At 35.8% G+C, this 16,705-nt stretch overlaps 1 protein-coding gene across 3 annotated transcripts; it reads right to left on the bottom strand.

Moving 5' to 3' along the window:
- Nucleotides 1–1,222: 1,222 nt before the first annotated feature.
- LOC104884366 (K(+) efflux antiporter 4) lies at nt 1,223–15,997 on the bottom strand. Of its 3 annotated transcripts, none has more exons than XM_010669004.4 (20): nt 15,587–15,997; nt 15,275–15,318; nt 11,820–11,878; nt 11,345–11,423; nt 11,153–11,214; nt 11,001–11,076; nt 8,999–9,073; nt 8,289–8,360; nt 8,111–8,194; nt 7,169–7,237; nt 6,637–6,714; nt 6,356–6,444; nt 4,969–5,065; nt 4,827–4,880; nt 4,584–4,679; nt 3,244–3,432; nt 3,079–3,156; nt 2,760–2,804; nt 1,982–2,071; nt 1,223–1,684 (listed from the first exon to the last, which is right to left on the bottom strand). In XM_010669004.4, the coding sequence occupies exons 1-20, from the start codon at nt 15,795–15,797 to the stop codon at nt 1,655–1,657; spliced, it is 1,677 nt and encodes a 558-aa protein (XP_010667306.1). In that variant the 5' UTR covers nt 15,798–15,997; the 3' UTR covers nt 1,223–1,654. The 3 variants fall into 3 exon arrangements, with proteins under 3 accessions (XP_010667306.1, XP_010667305.1, XP_010667307.1); XM_010669003.4 differs by having other exon boundaries at nt 1,223–1,838; nt 15,587–15,996; XM_010669005.3 differs by lacking the exons at nt 15,275–15,318; nt 15,587–15,997 and adding an exon at nt 14,764–14,787 and having other exon boundaries at nt 1,223–1,838.
- Nucleotides 15,998–16,705: the final 708 nt, after the last annotated feature.

Raw genomic sequence — 16,705 nt, 5'->3', positions numbered from 1 at the left:
TTTAGTTAGAGCTGACAAATATCTATTTAATCCACCAAACCAACCTGAATAACCATAATAACAAGTAGGGTCAAAATTTCCAACCTTTTAATTAAATGGATCCATCCAACCCATTTAATTAAATTGGTTAGGTCAGGTTGAAAATTCCAACCTGAATATAACCCATTTACCGAGATGAGTAAAGTTCGGGTTGATCCACTAACCCGTTTATTTTTCTATCCAAGTAATTAATTTTTCAAGTTAATGAACAATAAAAAGGATTGTATTGTATTTGGATTGTCTTCTTGTTATGTATGGGCTCTTTGTAATTCGAAATACCTGGAATGTAAGGTACTTGTAATTACTAATCAAGTCACAATTAATGGAAATTAGAAAATGCTATTAAATGGCTTAGTGGATCGATCTCAGGTCGACCCATTTAAAATCAGGTTTGCTTGGGTTGAGAATCTCAATCTGTTTAATAAAACAGGTTGGGTTGAGTATCTCAACCTTTTTAAGTAAACGGGTCACCTCAAACCAATTCAGGTCAATCCATTGTCAGCCCAAACTATTTAACTAAGGTAAAAAAGAATCATTCCCTAAGCGTTTGTTCATATGATTTTGGTATGAGATATGTGTTTAGAATGAGCAAAACCCATATCAAGTGTTTGTTTAATAATTTGATAAATTTAAAACTCATACCTCAAATGCATAAGATATGGGGCTCAAAAACCCAAGGGAGGAGGTAGGTTTGGCTCATGCCAATACCTCTAATTATTAAATAGAAGAAACAATTTCATTCCCAAATAAAACCAAACACATGGTATTAGGTATCAAGTTCCAAACCTATACCACCTTGATTTCATTCCTAATTCCAAACTCATACCAATATATAAAGCAAACAATGAAAATCTATCAAACCCATTAAAATGGTATGCAAGACAATTACAGAGCAACCTAACAAAAACTATTGAATACAGCAGATGTATGTCAAACTTAATGTTCTCCTTTCCTATAGCACAGTGATTGGCTATATATTTACAACTTCAGTGATATGATAAATAGGTCTCAGGACCGTATTTGCTGAAAACAAGAAACAAAATTATAGAAATCAAATGCCACCATATAGTTTCCACTATTTTTTTTTCATTTTCAATAACTACTCAAACTTGCTCCTTTTCATCTTGGAGTAATCATCTTAGAATTATACGACTTAAAACATCTAAAAATCAAAGAAAAAATATACGACCGCCCAAAATTTGCATTCAACATGAAGTGAAGATTCTCAAATTACAAAAAGCACAGAATTTTCTTGCTCATTGCCGGTAACTACATTTTAGATCTATCTAGTGTGGAACACTCGGGAGAATATATGCTCTGATTATACAAGTAACGATCCTATAGCTGCATCGAAGTTCTACTAAACTGAAGAACCCCGTTGGGTTGGAAAACAGGAAAAATAAAATGAATTACATTACAAAAAATGAACACTATGATACAAAAAATTATGCACGTAATGTGGAAACACAATCATCTGAGGTAAACTTTGGCAAGTTGAATTGTTTCTTTGTACATTTTCCATTCTTTACTTGCCATATACCGTCACTACGCAATTTGCCAGAGATTTTGTATACAGTAGACACCAATTCTGGAGCAGCATGGCAAAAGTTGATTTTCAGTCAACCTCCTTCGCACTCTTAGGCACCTGTCCCCCAGAGTAAGAAGCACATCAGGTAATACCCGAAATTTGCTTTTCTGGTTCATGTTTTTATTTAATATCATGAATCATGAGGCCCTTGGACGATCAAACCAATAAGCTTAGCACTGTCTGAGCGAAGGCTATCGCCTTTAAATCCAATCTGGGAGGATAAGCCATATGAAGTAACCTCAAAACACTTTATTTCAGGTGCAGAAATGCAAAAGCATTTTAAACAAGCAACCTACTCTACATACTGAGCTGTTACTACTTACTACAATAAGGTGGACAAAGGAAGATGATTACCTCACTAGAATTTTCAGGAGAAAACCACCGCAACAATACTCCAAGATGTACGACTGCAGGTATTAACTTAAAAAGTAATGGTGTTGTCACCTGAAATAATTATTTTCTTTGGGTGAAAATTATGACAGTCTAAAAAGCATTATAAACAGTGAATCACGATGCTAGGACAAACCATCGAAAATGAAGCAAAGACGGCAAAAGGAGAGAGAGAGGGAGAGAGGAGGGGGGAGAAGATGGTAAATAATGATTGTAAAAGTTCCTTTTTCGCCAGTGTTACTGCAGGCTGTCTGGACATAAGTCATTGTCCTCATTCTTTCCATTGGAGGAGGTGGGGAACTAGTGCTCAAAATTATTTACATCCAACTAAATTCATATCAATTTGAATAAAACAACTCCGGTTGCTGAACAGCCAGGGCATAGAAATTCAAAAGCATTTTCTGTTCTAGAAAATCTGTTTATGATGTTATAATACAAACAAAAAGATATCTATGATTTAAAAATTAAAAATTTTACTGGAAGAGGTATAAAAGTAAACAATGTTTGCACTCCCCGCACTTCCATCACGGTAATTAAAGTATATCCCAGAAAGCGTGGAATCAGCACAAAGCAGAATATAAACTGAAAGCCAACATAAAAATCCAGAATCCATGGTTCATCTATATATCAGTGCTGAATGCAGAAAAAGACTAAAGATACATACAAATCACAGTTAAGAAAATAACTCCAACACAATTCAGGGATACACAACGATTAGAACATGTCAAGTAGTCAGACTCACCAAACTGAGAGCAGTTGTGCCAAGCAACAATAAGTAAACTTTTCCCTGCAAGTGAGAATTACACTCATTATGCTATGCTTGAGATGTGAAGAAAACGGAAAAGCTGGGGGTTAAAATAACCAGAAAAGTATAACCAACGAAACAACACTCCCCCTAGACCCCATCAGCTACCTATGATGCAGGAGCACTAGTAAAGAAATTGGTCTTGACTCTTGAGAAAGCAAGCATAGTCATAGCAGGCTAAATCACTATTTCAGCAACAAAATTTAAAGATCTCTCAGCACGATAAGATCCAAAGATAGAAATAATATGTACTAACCCCAACCAGATGCAAATTAGAAGCACGGCTCAGGAGAACAAAAGCAAATTCTCCAATTTGTGCCAAGGACATCCCAACCTGTTGTTAAAAAGTATTATTGTTTGATCACAAAGAACAAACATTTGTAATTACGTAAAGCTGTTATTAAAGAGGATGAACTCTTACCAGCAGTGATTGTTTATTGTTGTAACCAAATGCCTTGACTACAACCGCAACCACAACAGTTTTAATGATAATCACTAATATGACAGCTGCCAGTAAAATGTCAACATGATTCCAGAGGAAATGAACATGTATCAGCATTCCGATGCTTGCAAGGAAAAGAGCAGCAAAGAAGTTCCGAATTGGCTCAATCTACAATAGTAAGCATGACATATGAAAAAAATTCTCTACAAAAATATTCTATGCAGAGGGACTTGATGAACTGGAAAGCACTGTGCTTGCTACAGAAAAAAAATAAAAAGCAAATGAAGAAACTACCTAGCAAAAGGTTGAGATAATGATAAATGAAGTGAAGTCAAAACACAATGCACATTTGTCAGGAGAGAAAACAACACATACTCCATCAGTCAATCCATTTCAAAATAATCTGACATATTTGGTTTCAATGGCCAAACATTGCCAACTTTCACCACTATCATCCCATACTACATTATACAGTAAAATATATCATCTCCTCAGTTAAACAGACAGGCCACGTTAGACATCAGTGGTCAAACAACCCAAACGTAACCAATCTCAACCTAAACTTGTAACGCTTCCTCTGTTCTATTTCCTCTACGACATGGGGGTGGAACACATTTATTTAGGAGCCCATATAATGAGGAGAGAGTTAAAAAGAGGGACACATTTATTTAGGAGCCCATAGTAATGAGAGAGACGGAGAGACATCATATGCAAAAAGGTCAAGCTACAACTACTGTGAAAGAGCCTGAAAAGGGAAGCGTTGTAATTAATGGAGAACTGAGGAAGTATGTAGTTGTAATGTCCATAACTTGCTTTTCTAAGATTAGATTTTTCAAGGATTATAGCTTCAAACAGAGAAAATAATTGTAAGAAAGTTCACGGGTAACCAAATTCTATTGGGGAAAAATATGTTTCCTGTTGTTCTTTAGACTCGTCTATAGAGAGAAAAACTTAATTTTGACGGGTAACCACAGTTATAATACTACCTCTGTTTCAAATTAATTGTTACACTTACACTTTTCACGCATGCCAATGCAAAACTTTGAGGACATATATCTTTAGTTTTGTATTTGTAAAAATTATAAAAAGTACATATTAATAAAATAAATACTAATACGAATCTAACAAGATCCTACATGACTATGTTTTTATTCAGGTATAAATCACAAACGAAGGTCAAAGTGCAATTTGTGAATAGTGTAAAATGTCAAAGTGTAACAATTAATTTGAAATGGAGGTAGTAGTTAATAAGGCTTTCACAATGATGCAGAAAAAGGAAATAAAAGAATAAACAAGATCTTTGAAGTAAGAGGCTTTACCTGTTCAAGTGTATGCTGAGCAAGATCAGTGGTTGAAATCATAACTCCAGCCGCAAAGGATCCCAATTCAAGGCTTAGACCCAGCTTATCACTACACTGATAAGATACATACATGTCAAATAATCGGCAAAACGGAGAAACACATGGCATCACTACACAGATCTTAAAGAAAAACTACATTAATCAAAGATGAGAACATCAAAGATAAAAGGAAACTTAATAGTAGGGAAAACTGAGGCTAACCCAAGCAACGAGCAAGCAGAAAGCGACTGATGCCAATTGATAAAGTTCATTTGTCTGCACATATAATGATGCAGTTCAATGAGTCAATAACATAGAAACAACAATCAGAAATAACATTGTTCAGAGAAAATAGAATGTTCACCTCTGAAGAAAGACTTATCATCAGCTTAAGGAACCGCGGGACAAGAGTTCGAGTTAATATTGACAAGATCGCCAAAAAGGAGATCAAAGTGAGAAACCTGGATTCCACACATGATTTTGGAATAATGAATGAGAATACTGACATGGGCACTACAAAGTAAAGGACTTGAAAATACTTAGATGAGTAGATCCCACATAAAAACAATTCTGATTTTAGATCTGTATCCAAACACACAACTTTTTTTTTTGATAAGCAAGATAATCAGGTTTTTCTTGGAGCGGGAGAAAAAAAAATTCACCAACAAGATATGAATAGCCTCAACACCATCTCACACTGGATAAGCAGCACTAACACCATGAAAGCATGAATATGATATTACTCAGCATTGGCTCCAATCATTACTCATGCCACCTCAGTCCCTCTCCCAAAGAAAACTGAAAAGCATCATCTCATCAACACCACTTCAGCCCCCTCTATTCATCTTACCTTTCATTCAGCCCAAATTCTATCGACCACATATCATCATCCACTAAACACAGAACTCAGTCCTTCATTCAAATGTAAAAATTAACCACTAGTCCAACTGTCTTGTGGAAGATATGCAAAATATACTAGAAAGATTCCAAACAGTCTTGAGAAAGAAAGTTATCCAAAAGTTACAGCAGTGCAAAACAGCTAATACGTCAAAATAAAATAAGCTAACCAAAAATCTATCATAATTTAAGCTGCTGGAAGCTTTCTTTATCAGAGGTCGTGTAGATATCCCCAACAATAAGTGATTTTGGCAATATAAAGACACCATCCATCCATTATGGTCAGGGACTCAAGGATGCAGTAGGATGAATAGGCTGCTTATACTAAGGAATGCATTTTCATCTGGCATAGTATCGAGGAGCGAAAAAAGGTGTGGAATTATGGTTAATATAGGAAAGAATGCGGTGGAGTCAAGGCGAAAAATGAGGGGGTTAATAGGTCAAAAATAGCTGTGACGGAACTCATGCATAGCAAAAAGCAGTCACCTTGATGATTTACTTCCATGTCCTAAATATGAGAGGTACAAAAAGGGAGGCTAAAGGAAAGCATCAAGAAAATTATTTTAGATGGAACATACAAGTACTTCATAAATGCAAATCCATAAAGCACAAGATGTTTTAAATCATTGTAGACTTATATGTCAGAGTAACACGGGTGAAAAAAATTAGAAAAAACACATGAAATTTATTCACTAATATTTTAAAGCATCAACTCTTATCACCATTTCCATCCCCTTCCAGAGACAACTAATATCATGTCGAACTGTGAAGCTTATGCTTGCCCCTCTCCAAGTAAACACCAACTCATGAACTGATATAGAACCTTATCAAGCAATTAGGTAGAAATAACTTACGATTTACTCATGGATATAACACCTTGAAGAACACCGGAGCTACCACCAAGAACTGGTAAGAACGCAAAAAGCAATCCTACAGTACAGTCCTAGCATCAACGAAATATTAATGATTAGAAGCACAAGAGTGCACAACCAAACAACAGACATGCTGAGCATATGAAGCATAAAGTTCCCACTGTCACAAGTCATAACCACTAATCCCCCTTTAGTTTAAATGATATTCTAATAGAAAGTTTCCTACTTGGCAATGATAACTGAAAGCACAAAAAAACACAAACCTGTAAGATCAGGGTGCCGATAGTGACTTGACCATGAAGAGAATTAACACTATTTCTTTCCATCAAAAACTTCAAGACCTAAAGCGGTTACAAAATATAGCCTCAGAATCATGATTAACAAGTTTGGAAATGTTACTTTTTACAACAGAATATTGAAAGTAAAATATGAATACATGAACAAAAAATATACAGATATTTTCACATTTTCAAATAAATAAACAATAGATATCAGCAAAGAATCAGTCATGTAGATCATGAACTGAAAAAAGACAGACACCACTTCTTACAGCTAAAAGACACTCATTAGCTTAGATATGAAAATCTCATCAACTTCCACTAAATATTCTTTCATAAAAACCAGGAAGAAACAACACTCTGGCCAAAAACGTTATTCCAGCCAACATCACTATTTCAATTAGTGCTACATGTTGTCAGGCTACTTCACCATAAAAGAGCTAGCTTAGCACCAAGAGAGCACTGAATATATAGAAACATGATACAACGAGCCCAAATACAAAGAAAGGAGACATACCACTGCTGTTGATGACATCGACAGGAATAAGCCAACAAAAACACCTTCAGAAGTTTTAGCACCACATAACTGTAAAAACATTTAGAAGCTTGATCAGAAACCCACCCATAAGGCAACTAGAAGAGATCAGTAAATCACACAACATAAAGATCGATAGATATTCAAGGATGTCTGACTTTCACAAGAAAGAGTAGAACCAGATAATTTGTGTAAATAGATGGCAAAGTCTCAACCAGGACTGTTGCAGAAGACAGTAAAAAAAGGTAAGTGATTACCAAAAGCTTCACATGATGTTTACATCCACTATGAGGCTCCTTCGATCCTTTTTCAAAATTAGTTACTTCTTCTGTCCCACATTTATCTTCCCGTTTGTAAATGGCACGTAGATAGTTGTTAGATTTAAAATACATCAAACAATTGTGATAAAAACAGAGAGGATGTAGTAAGAAAAAAAAATGTTGGAATGGAGAGGGGGGAAGGGTTGATGTGATGGAAAGAGAAAGTGAATTCAATTTTTAAAAAAAGAAAACCGAAATGGGGAGATTGTTTTAGGAAACCCTCAAATGAATTAGCGGTAAGACAAATATGGGACGAAGGAAGTCGGATTACAAAAGATGGTTGCAACCTTAGATTTGAATATCCACAATAAAAGTCATTACTGTACGACCCACTATGTAAACCACATTAATGCAAAGATAATCAACTGAAAAAACCCTCTAGAGACTTAAGAAATGAGGGCACTCCTGCACAGCAATATATGCTGCAGATTGCTTAGAAGGTACAATGCTATAACTTCTCCTTATCCGAAACAAACGAATGTATAAATACATAAAGTGCAAGAGATCTCTTGTGGCTGGTCAAACTGTCCCATCAATATATCCTAAATTCAATATTTTCTATATAAGATCCCTATAAATTACTCCATAATAAGAAGAGACATACTGAAGCTGTTATCCCACAGAGAAACATGAACAGGAAAATTTGGCATATGCCCCCCAGAATTGCTACTGCTCGTACCACACGAAGCTGCACAGTAGTTATACATGAAACTTGTTAGAGAATTATTTGATAAACTTCAAAGCTCTAAGGTTCAAAAAGGCATCATAAACTTCATTTAGACCTTGGCTGCAGAGAATTCCAAGCCTAGCGCAAATAAAAGAAATATAACACCAAATTGAGCCACTGTCTCAACCTGCAGAAACAGAACAATGGCATACATTTAGACACTAGAATATCCACCCAAAGATTAGCAGAAAGTATATCCTTCCCTCAAAGTTTACCCATTTTGAAATATGTGACTCACAGCATTGTTAGTCACATATTACAAATGGGTAAAATTTAAAAGGATGTAAGTGAAAGTCTATACAAGGAGTTGTGTAGAAAATTTAAAGATTTAAAGATCAGCCATGTTCCAAGTAGACACAAGAAGGTGGCAGATATTTTGGCAAAGGAAGCTCGAAGATTAGATGATTGCATATATGTAATTATTGCCTTTCTCTTTCCCCTTAATCATCATATGAATGCTTACATATCAGATTGTAGTAACTTTGTGGTTGGATCTAATCATCTAATAAAATAATGCAGTTTCCTTTTTTCACGAAAAAGAAAAAAAGAAAAATGGTCCAGAGGATCCCTGTTCACACACAGGTTTTATTCCTCCTCTGCTCATCTCCACAAGGTAAAAAGGATTTTTTCTTCTTCTTCCGAGGATCACATTGAGATTATGATAATAACATGCATAATTCGTTCATATGCCATAATGTTATGGTAACACAAATGACCTTATAACCTGCTTCTTTTTTATGCAAAAGGGGTCTTCAAAAAGCATACCTGCACCATTTCAGTTACAAAACTGAAGCCTCCAGGTCCAATAATAGATCCTGCAAGCAGATACCCAGTAATAACCTGCAATGTTGTCCTTCCATGGTTAAGAGTAATATTGACTTTTGTTTTCAGTACAGGGCAAAACGTTCATACTAGACAAGAAAATTCATGAAAAGTGTCATACATGCGCCTCTAATAGTTACAACATTTTCCTTACACACTACATCCTCCATCTACAAAGAAAAGCCACCTAAGCTATTTTAGGATGTCTAGGAAGAAGAAAAAAAATACTTTCCTATAATACTATTAGATCATTATCAAATTTCCCAAAATAGCTAACTAATATTGAGTAATAAAGGAAGTACGGGGATGACTCTAGCCTGTAAGCGTTACAGGGCTGGCTCTGTTTGCCACGCCAACCCAGGCGAAACTTTGGGCCAGAAATGGCCTGGCCAGCCGGGTTCGTACAGGACCACCTGCTATTCATGCCTTTGGAGAATGTTTTCAGAAAGTATATGTAGAAAAAGTAATTGTTCAAGCTAAGGGGATTTAACTGTAATTTACGTTTTTAAATTAAATAATTAAATAAATCCTTGTACATTGATTTTAAATTATTTAGAAATATCGTACAAATGACTAAATACTATGATAGTTAGATATACAGATAAATGAGTCATCTATTGTTAACTAGCACACTTAATACCATGGTCAATATCATGCACTATACCCTGCCACCCACTTTAAACAGATTCAGTCAAACGATATTCAAGGTTTGGTTGTAAGTTGTTGTCAGGGTTGGTTTTATAATGTAATGAGGCAAGAATACTCATGTAATGAAATATAAGAGAAACATTATTGCTGATATATATTAAACAGTCACTAAGAATATAATATCATGTAGTACATAACAAAACGATTTCATGTAATCTCAAGCTGCCACTGAGTTGACTGGTTCTAAACATGTTGAGAAGAATAATGTAATCATAGACTGAAAAAAGGGAAAATAATTGAATAGAAAGAAGCAGGATACTAGCGTAAGATGTAGAATAAGAAAATGCTTAAAAAAGGAATTTCATTGACATATAAAAAATTAAAACTTCACAGCAAAGAGGACAGCTTTCCATTCTCCCCGCCTCAAAAGCAGGAAATATACAGTAGCGAAAAGCTATGTTTGGGTGCTTAAATCGCAGTTTATCTTTATGGTAAAGTTTCCCAAAACCTGCTGCTCACATAAAGCTTTCACCTTCTCTGAAACCTTTGACATCCAGATGTTGGTTGAGATAGAGAGAGAATGAAAACTAGAACCTAAAAGAAATTTTGCACATGTTTTAAAATCGAGCTCTACAGGAAAACCACCATAACTATGCCCACCTCATGCTCTTCAAGCTGGCGCAGTTGAAAAATAAAACAACAATCAAGGCTTCGAAACATATATCTAACTGCATCACCCAATCATGAGGACCCCTCCTAAAAAAGGAAGTCCCACATAAGTGAGAAGCCGCAAAAGAAACAAGGCAAATCCACATCATCAGGGCGAGGTCTCTACTACTTCAAGGGAAAAATGCATATTCATAGTACTTGCACTAGGCTACAAGTGTTAAACACAAGTAGTGATCCAAGTGTCACACCAGTCAATTTGTAAAAATTTGTATACTCCAGGGCCCAGGCCCTAAGAGTCTGTGTCATAAGTGCTAATCGTTCAGTAGAAGATAAGGATACTGAACAATGAAGAGACTCAGTAAGAAGATGCAGACACTTTAACCTCCCAAGATCCCACAAACAGAGTGATACACGGCTACGAGCTACATGTCATGAAGTAATAGATGCACCAATCACAACAACAATACCACTCAATCTACGAAGATCTGAAAGCAATTACTGTAATCTACTATGAAGTGAAATCAATAAACTGTCTTTCAAGTTTAAGTATCACACAGTAGCTTTATCAATGATGTTTTCACCAAAGGGAAAGAAGTTCCATTAAGACAAATGGCATCAACAATCATACCGGCTGTCCAGCACATGCAAATGCAATGCCACCACATGTTGCTGATACAATGGCAACAACCAGCTCTGATATCAATCTGCAGCAATAGAGCCCTTAGAGATAAGCTGACTATTACCACCTTATAAATCAACTGATAGAATAAATAGACAAACCTTAGGTCTAGTTGCAGCATAGGGTACTTAGATTTTGGATTGGATATAATGAACACATTATCCTGAATAAAAAAAAAAAAAAAAATCCAAAAGCTGGACCATAAGTTAATCATGTCTCGTATAAGGTGACAAGAAATTTTAGGCAAGATGCTGCTACTGAGGTAGATATCCAGTGACACTTATGGAATGTACCTTTCTATCTATCAATGTAGGTGTATCCTCAGCTTGGTTCTCATTGTCCAAATTGAAAACATTATGAAGCTGAAAAGACCTGAAACAGAAACACGGCACATTTAGAGTATTCAAATAATGATGACAAACTCAAACCCACAAAGTACCATGAGTACCATAAAATGGGTCAGCAATTTCCAGAAGCAGAAAACTGAAAATACTCGACATTGGAACTAACTATTCAACTATATTCAAAGATGGCAAATTTTTCTCAATAAAATTAGAGTCGTCAGAGATTGCAATGAAATTATGCTAACGCATATCAAACAACAAGAAGTTAAATTCTTAGGGTCAGATTAGTTTCAGAAACACCTCAAATATATCAGCTATCAAGTATCAAGCACCAATAGATTTCCCTTTAATTTGATGCATAATCATAAAAAAGTACTAAATTATGCTCAAACCAGCTTGTTCATCCACAGAATAAACTACATACTTCTCCTGCTTCGTGTCATTTTTCTTCGACCTCACTCTAGCAACTGTCTCCAGAACAGCCTGAATGAGACAAATAGATTTATCTTCAGAATAGTCTTTTAGATGATCATCAGAATACTTATAAGAGAACTTCGTTAAAGAATAAGCACGACTACATACAATGAACTAAAAGCAACACAAAAGTAGGATCCATAAGCAGCATATAATATAAACCTTATAAACAAGCCAATTTGTCAACTCCCTTCCTCCATGGACCCTATGGCTAATACCAAAAGAAGTATACTAATATGAGGCTCACAAACAGCTAAGTCTTAATAAGCACAAAATCTTTAAATAGCCGAGATAAGAATTTGCATAGCGTTTATAATTCTCTAACAGTACAGACAATATTTCAACTATGTTGCAGAGAAATATAAAACGAAAACAGAAACAAGATGGCAATCCTCAAAATTTCATAAAGCGTCCAAACAACTTAAAACAAAAATCTCCATTTATATGTGTTTTAATTTCAATGATATTTTAAGTACTTATATAAGCATATATACATCAAATAACAAAGAGCTTAAAAATGCCATGTAACCAACCCTCCTTTTGACCACTTTGGCACTCTCAACCCTTCATATACTTTAATTCTTAATCGGCCCTTCCTTTTTCTAGGAAACTAATCCTTTCAGCCTACTCCTTTGAGAGAAGGAAGTTCGAGATCTGAGAGAAGAAAAAGTTGGTCAAAGTCGGAGCAGAGACAAATCAAAAGAAAGCTCCATCAAGGTGGAGACAGCAAACAGATAGTTAGACCAAAAGATAACAATAGAGAGAGAGTGGTCAATATCAATATTTGGCTCTCCCACAGCTTTTTGTACACGTTTTTATCTTCTATTTAAACCTCTCTTGGTGAGAAATATACAGTCTCAGCACGCTTCCAGAATCCTTTCACTAATCACTACGAATACCATCTAGCTTAACAGCCTAGTGCCTTAGATTGCTTGTTGTAACGATACAGCTTTCTGGATCAGTGATACAAGGAACAAAATTCGATACGAAACGCGGGACGGAAACGGAAACGGGAAACGCTACCTTGAGTGAATCGGGAACGTTTGGTGTTATGAGTTATGACAGTTTTTTTTTTAAAGGCCCAACTATACCTAGCCCACTTTAATGCTTTCTTTAAAACCCTAGTTGGTAAAACTTTAAGAAAAAGTCAAAAAGAAAAAAAAATAAAGAGAAGGGGGAGGGGCACACCCACGTATTTAGAAACTGACTGGAGGCCCATTAAATGAAAAAAAAAAGAAGAGGAAGACAGAGAAAGGAAATGTCGGAGGCTAGGGAAAGAATGAGAGAAAGCCAACTGCCAACCGCCGCTGCCGACCGCCTCTGCCGGAGATCCAGGGATCTGACAACACCATCTGGCTCGGAATTCTTGCTAGAACCAAAGCCCCGTGGTAATTTATCCTAGTATAAGCATTTTCCTCTTCAATTTCCAGATCTAGGTTTTCGAATCAACCCTAGATCTGTGATTTTTAATCTTCTTTTCTTTCCTCCTCTCTCTCTCGGTCCTCTACTTTGGGTACTTGAAGAAGAAAAAGGAAACGCCATGACCACCGTACTGAGACGCGAACCGCGGCGATTTGGGTCGCGTTCGTTCCGCGATTCGGTACGAACGACTCAGCACGCGATTCGGTCGTACGTCCCGCGTTACTGGTTTCACTGTTCTGGATTGAAGCATCCATGCCATTAGATCTCAGCAAATCACCGCAATGTAAAGTATTTTAAGCTTCCGCGACCGAGGTGTAAGGCCGCACCCCCACAACAGCCAGAAACCACCCACATATCCCACATAAGTGGTTCCATGACTGTTACCGCAAAAGTGTGTATGTATCGCAAGTTGAGAGAAGAGACACTATTTGAATTTAATTTCCTTATTACAAGAAAAGACTTGTTAATTCTTACGAAAGCTAAACGCATGATGCCCAATATGTGCTAGACAATCATATCATGCATCACACAGGAAAATAAGCGCAAATGGCATAAACAACGTAGCAAGTTCAAGGTTTCTAAAGCTATTCACTAACCCCCCAATCGTATGACAAGATCCTTCAATGAGAAGGGGGGGGGGGTCCAAACCAGCAGAAACATTATTTTCAATTGTTAATAATGCATACAAGTTTTAGATAATGTGAGGGGTGTTGAGGACATAGGCTAGAGTGAGTTGGGGAAAAGGTGTTTTGTACCAAAACACATCAGGCCATCACTAGTATACAATTGCCATTGCCAACCAACACATAAGTAGTACTTGAATGTTAGAAAGGTATAAAATTCACCATGCTACACGGTCATGTTGGAAGAGGTCCCCAGAATCGTGGGTAAGGGGATTGACATTCATAGTGTTGAAGGTAGTAGCCAAATCAGATTCCAAGTCAGTGGAGAACTAAGAACACTTGTGCCATTTACATGTTAAGGTACTAGCATAGAGATTATTATAGCCTAATAACAACTCCTGATCTGCAATCCTTCCAAACTCTTAGGGTATGTAAGCTAGGATGCTATATCCTGGTGCTTTTGCATTTTGGAGTGACAAATATTATAGATTTCATTTCATAGATTTGCTCTGAAAGATCAAAAGGATTAAAAGAAATGCTCAAAGTAATAGTAAATACAACAAAGTAGTGAGAGGAGACATTACCATCGTAACACAAGCTCAATTAGCTGATAATACATAGTGGCAAATATTTGTAATTTAACCCTATTATACCCTAGATGACACATCTATCTTGCCATAGATCTGTCACGAGGAAGAATTACTATCCTATATTATTCACATCCAGATGATTTTGAAGAGTTAGATTCAATGTTTCATTCCAAAGTAGCAGTCTTTATTGACACTTTTACCAGAGAATTCTTTCAATGATCAACAATGACAGAGACTCTGCTCTTAGAAATAATCTTACTTGGAGCATTCATTCCACCATATCATCTCCGTTCAACCCTTCAAACCGGATATGCTACAAGAACTTGTAATACTTAACATAGACCATATATAGCCGGCTGAAATCAGCACCCAAGTTCATCATCCCTTGAGAAAAATAAAATCAATAACACTCCTATTCGACATATTTATCAAACGATTTATAAATGTCACAATTAATCCCCTCACAGGACACAAATAACACCCACAAACTAGAAATATCATCTCTCCTTATCTTTCATATAAAGGTGTGCAAAGATATCCAAAGAGCCGGATACGGAAACAATGTCAATTAATAGATAACTAAATCACTTTGCATGTGCCTCCACTGAACAAATTTTCCAGATTTAAGGGATTTAAACTCATAACAATTCACAAAACAAAGATCCTCAAACATGCAAATTCTACTAAACTCACGAATCAAGATTTCCAGATTAAGCATGCCAAATAAAATAAAAAAAGGATCAAAATCATCAAGAAACAACATAACTAACCTGCTGCTCCGCAACACTGTTGTTAAAACTCCCAGAATCAGTCGCTACAATAATAAGCAACTACATTTAGTTACATCATTCTCCAAAAAAACTAACAAAAGATCCACATTCTTCACACCGACAAGAAATCACCACTGATCTAATCATCTACCAACCCTAACTTCAACCAACCAAAACGAAAAAAAATCCGAAAAACCCTAACTCACGCAATTTCCAACAACTGAAAACACAAAATTATGCAAAACAAAATGCAAAACAACACAACATCAGATCTAAATCAAAACACACAAAACAATCTGAAAAAACAGAAACCTTCAGTTTGATCATTCTCGGTAAATTCCTTCTCCAAAGCACGATCGAACATGTCAGCGAAACTACCAGTAGAATTGGTAGAGTTAGCATCAATGAGATTAAGATCGGCATTGTTGCGCTCAACGAAGGAATCGTTAAGAGATAGAGAAAAAGATATAGAGAAGAAGAGAAGATCGAGAATGAGAAGTGATGAGAGAGAGAGTATCCTCATTGTTGTTTGTGAGGAGAGAGAAAATCTCTCAAGAAGAGAAGAGAAAAGAGGGAGGGAAAAAGAAACAAGTAATAGAAAGAGGAAAGGGGGAAAATTGAGGTGCGCACAGAAGAGAGAGAGAAAGAGATTGGAGATTTAGATTTCACGCGCGCATTCTAAGGCTTCTGTGCTGCTCTACTGTGCTGCTGCTGCTGTGCGCTATACTACTACTCTACTCTCTTCTGTATCATGTATGTGTGTGTTGAGTCAAGAATTTGAGGCGTGGATTTTATTGAGACTTCGTTGACAGCATATATTCCTTTTATTGTAGTATATGGGACTTTTATTGCTAGTATTTTTAATTTGTTGGGAAATGTACGATTTAGAAGTAGGTTTCAGTCTAACATTGATTATGATGGAATATGGATGGATACTGGTATACGGTAGCAAGTAGCTATTTGATTTTGGTTTGTTTTTCTTCAAGCTTTGATAGCTCCATTTCCTCAATAAATGGTCGGGAAATATTAGATTAGTATATGATCATGTGATTCTAACATGTGATTTGTTTATGAGATTAATGAATTAAAAAGGTATAGCATTAGAGCAACTCTGAAAATAGAGCAAAATGAAAGTTGGCTTATGACTTGTTCTCTTCGGCATAAAACAGCTAAGCAGAACTGAATTGAACTGAACCGAACTAAATTGAATTGAATTGAGTTATATTATAACTAATAGTAATGATAATAATATAATATTATATTATTTAATTAATAATAAATTCATAATAATGATTTATTATTAATGATAAGTTATTAAATAAAATAATTTAATAAATTATAATAAATTATTGTGAGATAGATGAATTAGTCTGTAATAAACCGATAAACTAATAACTTGACGAACAAAATTAGAATATAGAAATATATAAT

The sequence above is a fragment of the Beta vulgaris genome, chromosome 8, assembly GCF_026745355.1.
Source record: "Beta vulgaris subsp. vulgaris cultivar EL10 chromosome 8, EL10.2, whole genome shotgun sequence".
Taxonomy (NCBI): Eukaryota; Viridiplantae; Streptophyta; class Magnoliopsida; order Caryophyllales; family Amaranthaceae; genus Beta; species Beta vulgaris.
Note: the sequence above shows the minus strand (reverse complement) of the source record. Positions and strands in the feature narration are given on the sequence as shown.